At 40.5% G+C, this 9916-nt stretch overlaps 1 protein-coding gene across 1 annotated transcript in view; it reads left to right on the plus strand.

The window, feature by feature from the left end:
* The window catches only part of si:rp71-1g18.13 (uncharacterized protein LOC560271 homolog), a 24168-nt gene extending 14871 nt beyond the window's left edge, over window positions 1–9297 (plus strand). The window contains exons 35-50 of the mRNA XM_035671362.1: window positions 467–538; window positions 683–748; window positions 945–1013; window positions 1100–1165; window positions 1253–1324; window positions 1447–1506; window positions 2231–2293; window positions 2381–2440; window positions 2795–2866; window positions 3377–3439; window positions 3785–3847; window positions 4276–4350; window positions 4548–4587; window positions 4798–4849; window positions 5360–5774; window positions 6467–9297. Of these exons, the coding sequence (XP_035527255.1) occupies window positions 467–538; window positions 683–748; window positions 945–1013; window positions 1100–1165; window positions 1253–1324; window positions 1447–1506; window positions 2231–2293; window positions 2381–2440; window positions 2795–2866; window positions 3377–3439; window positions 3785–3847; window positions 4276–4350; window positions 4548–4587; window positions 4798–4849; window positions 5360–5774; window positions 6467–8251 (3093 nt within the window). The 3' untranslated portion in view covers window positions 8252–9297. The remainder of the gene's footprint in view (window positions 1–466; window positions 539–682; window positions 749–944; window positions 1014–1099; window positions 1166–1252; window positions 1325–1446; window positions 1507–2230; window positions 2294–2380; window positions 2441–2794; window positions 2867–3376; window positions 3440–3784; window positions 3848–4275; window positions 4351–4547; window positions 4588–4797; window positions 4850–5359; window positions 5775–6466) is intronic.
* The last annotated feature ends 619 nt before the right edge of the window (window positions 9298–9916 follow it).

The following is a 9916-nucleotide window of genomic DNA, read 5'->3' on the forward strand; positions in this document are numbered from 1 at the left end:
AAAATTTAAGGCTCCACTGTGATTCATTACCTGCCTGAAGCAATAAATAGGTGACTATCTGTGGTGGGCTCGGGCCCCCTTTCCGTGTCTGCTTCAGCTGCTCCTTTCATGTAGGGGAGGCATAAGGCAAAGGGCTCCGCGCAATGAAATAGTCCAGAAAAGAGGAGCAAAAAGGAAGATGGAAGTTGGCACGGACAACTGGTGGTGTGGCGAGGGCGCTACGTGGTTGAATATATAGCCATGGGTGTGAGGAGGGTGAGTATAATGGACAAATCTCAAAAGTTGAGAAAAACGTGGATAGTATAGAATAAAAAGACGAATAAGGGATCAGAATAGATGAAACAGGAATACAGAATACCGATGGGAGGCATAGTGCATGAGAATAAATGATAATAAGACCTTGGGTTTTAGAAACCATGTTAATGACTTTCTATCTTTTTTAAAACTTTTGTGTTTCACTCGTCAGGAGAAAGGCGGGCTGTTCAGTGGACTTAAAAAGAAAACTCCCAAAGCGTCTGAAGATGAGGCGGCTGCAGAGGTGAGTGTGTGTGTGTGTGTGTGTCGTGTGTTGTGTGGTGTGTGTGTGTGTAGAGGAACCAAAAGCGAGTAGAGTCCAGTTGAGTAGAGCCGTACCGTGTAGTGCAAATGTGGCTTTATATACCTTTAATCTCTTTAATTTCAGGACAAAGACGACCAGAACGAACTGACAGCAAGTAATGACAGTCTGTTTGAAAACAGCAACTCCAAGGTACTGTAAAATATTAATAAATGTTTATTTAATGCACTCATAAATTACATTTGAAAAACTAATTTTAGAATATTTTAAGCTTGTTTGGTTCAAGTTTGTTGATTTGATTCATCCTTTACATAAAAATTTAAACCTGCCAGTGCTTTTTTTACTGCGACTTAAGTAAACTGTGTCTGTGTTTAATGTCTGTTTTCAGGAGAAAAGTATTTTCAGTGGCATGTTTAAGAAGACTCACAAAGCAGCAGAGGGGGCTACAACAGATGAGGTACAGTAAAGACTCTTTCACATACACTTTATACTTTGTATGTGTGTTACTCTTTTTCTCTTTTTAATGTTTTATTTTCTGTTCAGGACACAGGAGAGGAGAAGAAGTTATCTGCCAGTTGTGAAAATCTGTTGGAAGCAACAACATCAAAGGTACGAATGTTGTCCGACGATCACAATCTCTGTTTTTCTTTGTTATGCTGCTGATTATTGACCGTTAATGTAATGTAAATGTTTCAGGAGAAGAGCGGAGGACTGGCAGGGATCTTCAAAAAGTCTCCCAAACCGGCTCCGCGCTCGATCGCTACTAAGGTGACCAAACTAAAACTAAACTCATCTGTTTAGTTTGAAAGCTAGAGCTTAAAGTTAGAATTCTTCACAAATAACCAAGAACCAACCAAACTGTGTACAAAATGTTTCTTTTTGTTTTCCAGGATCCTCTCAGCGACTCAAAGGAACTGTCCACCAGCTGCGACAGCCTCATAGAAGCAGAGGTGAGAGCTTCTTGAACGTGTTGAGAGTTAATACTGTAGGCAACCCTGCCAGTGTACTTCCATGACATCTAAATAGGCTCGTTCGAGATCAACTAGGCTTGTGCGATCGTCGCACATTAGATGTGTGTGCCGACTTGATGCCGACTTGCTCTGACGTCGTGCACAAGTGGGCACAACAGTAACATCCAGAGATCGACTGTAAGACAGAGCATGATGGGAAACGCCTGATCAAAGAGTTGATTGACTCTTAGTTTCGACTCCACATTTAGTTTTGTAGCAAATCCTAATTTTCTGTGTGATAGCAGTGTTTCATGCTAGATGGTAAGCTGTTAATCTCATGAACAAACTTATCTTGTGTGGTTGATAATAATAGCAATAAAGTTTATGTATTATCCGAATGGGGTCTAAAAACTGCAAGTAGCCTACAGGTGGATCTAACAGGATGTAAAGAGCTGCCGCCTGAACTCGAAAGCCCTGCACACCTTAAGACCAGTTATTTTCTTGTAATATTCAAGCCAAGGCAAGCTCTTTTACCTCAGTGTGCAAGTTCTCCTCCAGCACATAACATTTAAAAAAGATTTTCAGTATTATTATTTACAGTTTTATGTGACTTTTAAACATCTGAGTGGGTTTTTGACCCTGTGTGTTGAGCTTCATTTCATGCTCCCCAACAACCTCACGCAAACCTGTCATAACTCAATTCATGTTTGATTTTATTTTAAAGGACGATCTCGGTGAATTGTCGAACAGTACAGACAATCTCTGTGAAGCTACAAGCGCCACAAAGGTGAGTTTTGTAGAGTGTATTATTCTGTTTGACCGTATCTGCACACTTTTCCCCATTTAATGCTGCATGTTTTTATTGTTTTAATAGGAGAAAAAAGGAGGGTTCAGTGGAATTTTCAGGAGGACGCCCAAAACAATTGAACATCAGGTAGAGATATTATCAACAGCTGTTTGAAATGTACAATCAGTAGTAGTTAGCAATAGATCAAAGTAGTAGTAACAGTAGTCATAGTGGCAGTAAGCTAGAAAACCTAGAAAAAAGTGTTTTTGATGTGAATTAATTCCAATCTGTACATTTGAGATTGTCACTGAAGCAACTGAATACTCTAAATATCTGATTTGATTTGCATGATATTCAGCAGTTTGTAGTTATAATGTTAATAATAAGTATGGATGCAGAGAGTTAGCACTGTGAGCAGGTTAGATGATCCTTATAAACTCCTGGATGAGGCGTCTGTGCAGCCGCTAATTATCTCTGCTGACGTTCTTTGTTCATTTGCAGGAAAGTGAGGATATGGAGGCGCCAGCAGGAGGCGGGCTGAGACGCAGGAGAACCATCAAGAAAAACAGACGAGTGAGTTGTTGTTGTACACTTTGAAGAAACATCCAGAGGTACAACAGAAAGTAGCAGGATCAAGAACCAAAGTGTAGTTCAACAGCTTTACCACGTGGCGGTTTAGGTTGCTGCCTATTGTATTTATTTATTTATTTATCTGGTCTGTTTATACATCAATGTGTTTTATTACATAAGATATCCTTTTCTTATTTTTTTAATTTTCATCTTTTTCTAATCCTGTCTCCGGTATTCTCACTGCAAATTATATTACTTTTCCTCAGTCCATGTTTTTCGAGTGTTTTATTGATTACAAAGACATTTATTATATTAAAAGTGTCATACAAATAAAGTATGATTGATTGACTGATTGACCATGCAGGTAATAGACATATAGTATTAAATTATATATTTGATAGTAATAACACTGTAACACAAGAGTGACAGGAGCTTAGCTGTGGAATTATTTTTCTCTTGCATTTCCAGTTTTAGCTCATTGATAAATCCTTCTTTTCTTGTTTGGTTTCTCAGGTTGTGTCCTTCCGAGTCAAGAAAACTCTTCCTAAATTACCCAAACTCAATCTAAGCTCACAGGTATGTGCTGATCTCCTCTAGCTGTTCTTCAGTTACAGTTACAGTTACAGTTACAGTTCAGTAACAAGCAGAACATCTTCCACATTTTTTTCAATTATTTATTTCTTTATATAAAAGCTTAAAATTAAAATAAAGCTTACAATTACATTATTAGGACAAGTCTTGAGGATCAGTCTAAGAGTTTATTAGTCATTTTTATAGATACACGTTATATCTGTACAAATATGCCTATTTTTAATTCATTCATCCTTTACTTGTTTACTGGTTTTTATAATTAATGTGTGTTGAAGTTCTCAGATGAGCTTAGTACTGAGTTGATGACACTAATCGTTTTTTCCTCCATAGAGTTCAGATAAGATGCCTGTTCTTGATGAGGTTGTTGAACTGCAAGAGCTGAGCCCAGCACCGGTTAGTATGAGGATATTATTGAGTAAATATACAGAAATAAAAAACATTTTAATGAGGTTGATACATGAAAATGGAAGTAAATATCAAAATGCATGCAACTTAAGATCAACACATTTATATTTATATTAGACACATTAACGAAAACAGAGCCTCAGCCTGTGTAAACCAGTATGTTATTTGCAGTTTATTATAGTATGTGCATATTCTTGATGTTATTGGTCATTTACTTGTATATTGACCACTCTACAGCTACAGCCTGTGAAGTGGTCACGAGTTAGCATAGGGACATAAAGGCATGTTAGTGTGTGTGTGTGACAGTGAACATAACAGACTCAGTGTCTGTGTGCTAACGGGCATACAGAGATATTAACCCCTTCAGACTGAATGTTGTTGCCATAAAGTTGTGTTATTGTGCTTTTGTTTCACAGGAGAGCTCAGTAGAGGTGCAGCCTGTGGAGATGGCAGCTTACCCTACTGAGGACAACCTTCTCGAATCTGAGGAGGTGTGTTTCAGGGGTCGTTTTACACTCAGATTCCCGCTTGGAGGCAGACCCTCTTTTTTCAAACTCAATTGCATGAACTGAACGCACCATGTTTGTTTCTAATTGAACCAAACAGATTAGCTGTGATAGTACTCCTTATAGTTTCTGCATTTGTTACATATATGAAGCTTTTCTTTGACAAACGTTTCTGTTTTTAGGAGAATGATGAGTTGATGGAGTGGTGGAACACAGTCAAAGGTTGGTATGATTGTCTTTTCACCTATAATTACTTTCGACTGTTTGTGTTTCTTTGTTGTGCTGCTCCAATGGGAGAGTTATCAGTGAACACAGCCGAGTGTTCATGCACGCAATTGAAGTCCTAAAAAAACAAAAAGAAATCACCACTAAGAACTAAAAACAAACCACTGTCTTATTTATTTGCTCCATATATTAACTAACTGCTGTCAGGTTGGGCTGAGTGGAATGAGACATCTAATTTCCAGGAGGATGAGGAGGAAATGTAAGCATGTTCTAACTTTTCATTAAAATGAATAAAATAAAATAAAAATTTAGGCTTAGGGTTATAGTTTGATTTCTATTTCCTTGTGCAGAGTGTCTGCAGGTCTCTCCTCAAAAAGACCTTAAAAGACATTGATTTTAGTTAGAAGTTTTAGGATATTATCTTATTATATCTTGCCTACCGTAACATTTTTTTGTATCTAATTGCAGGCTGTCAGGAGACTTTACACACCTAAAAACTAAAAGTAGTAGTAGTCTTTTGTTTTATGGAGAACTGTCAGACCTGTAAACAGTCACTACTGCTAACCACAGTAGCTATAGGGAGCTTGACAAATGTCCATTTGGACAAAAACTTGTCCAGGTGGTTTTAATATAATTATGTTTATCATTAGAATAATGTATATATTTAGTTGTGAAGTACTGTATATATATATCATGATATTTCTTAGACTTTTTAAACGTAACAAATGCACCATATCATGAGTTTAAGCCCTTCCATCTATCTCTCCAGGGCAATGGAGCAGGCAGCTGATCGTGTCTACATGGCAGCCCGTCTGTTTGTGCGTCTCTTCAACAAGCGGGGGGCGTCCTTACAACAACGCATCCTGGAGCTCTTGGCCCTGGCCGACGCCGCAGATATGTTCCACAAGAAAACGGTGCAAGCTGCTGTAGGTGGAGGGGTGGCCAGCGTCGCAGGCAGCATCGCGACAATCACAGGCCTCATTCTGGCACCTTTTACTTTTGGAGCATCTATTATCGTCACAGCGGTGGGGATCGGTGTGGCGACAGCAGGCAGCATCACCTCAGCAACGGCCAACATTACAGACACAGTTCACTCCAACATGGACCGGAAGAAGCTGGAGAAGATGATCCAGGGCTACCAGGAGGAGATCAAAGACATCAGAGAGTGTTTGGAGTTTGTGCAGGTGAGTAAATGTGGCTGAAGTTAAACAGGTAGAGTGGAGACATAATGCACAAAATACTGTAACTACACCAGAACTGGAGATTCCTGAAGACATGTTATTGCTTTTAATTTTCTAAATATCTATGGAACAATGAGAGTAATGTTCAGTGTATAAAATGATAAAGTATAAAAAGTGTATTTAGTAAAATAAGTTTGTTTCCAGATTGAGGACAACTAGAGCTTGACCCATAAACATGCCAAACCGATATATCAGCCGATGTTATTTTAGATATATTGTATTCATTCATTGACCGACTTCAGTGCAGTAAGAATAAATGTCAGCAGATTAGGGGGGCACCGCAGGTCAGTCTAATGTAATATTTGGGAAGTTGAATTTTGATTAATTGTTTAAGACATAACGTGAGTAAAGTACAGATGAAGACCTCCATTTTGGTTTGTTATCACATAATGCACCATATTATTATATTTCCCGCAATATGTAATAATTTATTACAAAACACGAAGAAATGTGTCACATATTGCTTTAATGCTGTTTATTACTAAAAGCAGCAGAGTATTACAATATGCAGGTGTTTTTTTTTTGTTTTTTGATGTTTGTTTGATGCAAAGTGATATAATTCCAGGAAATAATAGTTTTAAATAGAGGGGAAAACACTAGTTTCCTTACTTTCCTTCCTTTTTTCTGTCTTGTAGGACGGTATGGACACCCTGCAGGAGTGGGACTTTGAGAAATACTCAGAGAGTGCTGCCAAAAAGGCTATGAACCACAACCTCAAGCATGTGATGAAGGAGGGCGGCCGTGCTGGAAAAGCCTTGATGATCAACACCGACAAGCTCATCAGCACTGTGCAGGTTTTAGGCGCTGCAGGCGGCGCCGCCAAAGCTGCCCAGGCCATCAGCGTCACCACGGGGGTCATGTCGGCCCTCTTCTTGGCTCTGGATGTCTTCTTCCTCGCCAAAGACTCCCACGAGCTCCGCAAGGGCGCCAAAACTAAGTTTGCCACCAAGATCAGGGACGTGTGTAAAGAGCTTCAAGACGGCCTCCTGGAGCTGAACAAGGTGAAGACGCAGCTGCAGAAGACGATGGACGGCATCGAGGTGGAGGAGTACGAGGAGATCGAGGAGGTGGAGGTGGAAATCGAAGACGATTTTGAGTCCGACCCAAAGAAGATGGCTGAGCTGGATCAGGAGCTGGACCTCCTGGAGGAGAAACTGGACAAGAAGGTGGAGGAGGAGCAGAAGAAGAGTACAGAGACGGAGAAGGAGAAAGAAAATCTGAAAAGTAAGAAGGATAAAAAGGAGGAGAAGAGCGTGAAGGAAAAGGTGGAGCCCGAGGAGAAGAAAGAGGAAACGGGAAAGGAGGAGGAAATGGGAGAAAAGGATGCTAAGAAAGAGGGAAAGAAGGAAAGTAAGAAGGGAAAAGGTGAGGGAGGAAGCAAGTTTGAGTCAAAATTAGAGAAGATTTCTGATGAGGAAAAAGAGCAGAAAAATGAGACTGTCAAAGCAGAGAAAGAGGACGTTTTAAAAGAACAATCTCAGAAAGGAAAGAAGGACAAAGAAACTGAGAACCGAATTACAGCTAGAAAAGAAAAACACGAGAGCCAGCGAGACAAGGCAAAGGAAGACAGTAGAACAAATAAAAAGACAGATGAGAAGGAAAAGGAGAAGAACAAGACTGTTAAAGAACAGGAGGAAATTAAGATCAGATCAGGCGATTCAAAACGAGAGGACCGGAGTGGGAAAGCGTATTCTGAGAGGGTGAGGCCGGAGAGGGAAAGTGAAAGGAGCAGGAGCAGCAGAGAGGATGAAAGAGCGACGACCAGAGAGAAAGAGGCGGAAAGTGGGAGTACGAGGAGGCATGGCAGCAGGATCAAAGACCATCACAGGAGTGAAAGCGGGAGCAAACACGAGACGAAAGAAACAGACAAGGGAGGTGGCAGCAGCAGCAGACACAGTGACAGGATGGAGAGCTGGAGGAGGACAGAGGAGGAGAGAGGAGTGAGGGACTGGAGAGCTGAGATTTCAAAAACTAGAGAAGAGAAGAGAGAAAGCAAGGAAGGAAGAGAATCCAGGAGGGATGCGGAGAGAGGGACGACCAGGGAAGATCATGGGAAAGGCGACGCGAGGAGAGAGTCGCATCGGAGTCACGAAACGGCATGGAGGAGGGGGGAGCATTCGGAGAGAGAGTCGGGGAGCCGCAGGGAGGACTCAAAAAGGAGTCGCCACAGGAGAGATGACCAGAGGGAGACAGGGGAGGAGAAACGAGGGAGCAGGATTGAGAGCGCGAGGAGGCAGTTTGAGAGAGCAGGGGCTGAGGAGGAGAAGGAGAAGGAGAAGGAGAAGGAGAAGGTGAAGAGGAAAGAGGATGGAGAGAGTCAGAGGAGGGACAGAGAGAGGAGAGGAAGTGACAGTAGACACAGCCACCAGGGATCTCGACCACGATCCAACGCGCAGATGGAGGACGGACTTTATATTTAATTTTAAAGATGTTCCATGAATACACAGTTATCACATTAAACGTTAGGTTTATTTTAAGTTCAGCGGCTGTCAATCAACAACAAAAAAGGAGCATTTCTGATATTTCTTGGAGACCTTTTTTCTTCCTTTTAATAATACAAGACTGTTACACTACATTAAAAAAACTAAATTTAGATGAGATTTCAGCTGGACTGAAACACAACACACATGTGCCATATGTACATTGAAGGAGTTCATCCTGCTAACATCCATCCAAAAAATCCTAAAGTCCTCATTCTTAAAGTTCAACCAGTCAAACTATTTGGGTATCTTAGAAATCTTTTTAGTCCCAAATTTTTGCATTTCTCCCAGGCAATGTATCCTTGCTGAGTTGCAGCAAAAGGAAACTTAAGATAAAAACCCCTTGATGGTGAAAGGTACGGTCATATTATGCTTACATAATGTCACGTTTCTGAGGAGTTGAGTAGGATTCATTGGCATTTAGTGGCATACTTGCAGATCCAGTGTTTGGTTTGTCCCTTCTGGGCTACTGTAGAAATCCTGGCAGTTCAACACGGCGGCCTCCATGGAAGGCGACCTGCTGCATCTATATATATTCCTATATTCCTCTTATCTGTCCTATATTCGGGTGATTAGACACTAATGAAAAACTACCTGTTAACATCATATTCCTCCTGAATGTTACACACTGGACCTTTTTAACTAAACATGAAGTTCACAGAAGATATTTGCCTTGTTTTCACATTATAGGTGTAACTAATAACATTATTATTGATGTACTGAACTGCAATCATTGCTGGAATTGTGCCATTGTTACTGTTATCGGTATCACCTGTGCTTTTTCTGCTAAGTCAAAATGTTCGCTGTGAAAAAGGTCATTGGATCTGATTCAGTAATCAGTACTGGCTATCAAGACTTAGGTTTGTAAGATTTACTTAAAACAACATGTAAAGTTGAAGATTGTTGTTGGTTCGATCCCCGGCTCCTCCTGCCACGTGTCGAAGTATCCTTGAGCAAGATACTGAAGCAAGATACTGAACCCGCAAAATTGCTCCTTTGAATGCCATAGCATTCGGTTGTCGTGAGTGGGTGTATGAAATGATTAAAATATCCTTGAGCAATGATACTGAACCCAAATTGGCTCCTGATGCATAGCATCGGTTGGTGAATGTGTATGAATGATTAGTTTCTGTTCGATGGACTTCGGTCCATCGCTGGTGCTGAATGTGTGGTGAAAGGGTGAATAAAAAGCATGTAAAAGCCATGTAAAAGCGCTTTGAGTGGTCGGAGCCTAGAAAGGCGCTATACAAGTACAGGTCGCATTTACCATTTACCATTAAAAAGAGGGGAAAAAACTGATGATGCTCATCAAGCAAACACGTCAAATTCAAAGTATGAACAAGCCTTTATTTGTACTTCTCTGGAGTTCACTGCAAATAGAAAAGGAGAACTTTGTGTGCAAATGATGAGAAACATTTGTTAAAATTAAATTAAGATGTAAAGAAGTTACAGTACACTTCAAAATAGACAAATAGGACTGCACTACAAAGGAATCTCTTCACAGCCAGTATGAACAGGAGGAATGATTACAGCAACCGTTTCAGTTGCTGTAATCGACATGTTAATGGGCACGTCAATGTTAATGTATACTAATGCTACCTATCC

Source organism: Morone saxatilis, unplaced genomic scaffold (assembly GCF_004916995.1).
Source record: "Morone saxatilis isolate NCDOM2014 unplaced genomic scaffold, NCSU_SB_2.0 Contig23, whole genome shotgun sequence".
NCBI lineage: Eukaryota > Metazoa > Chordata > Actinopteri > Moronidae > Morone > Morone saxatilis.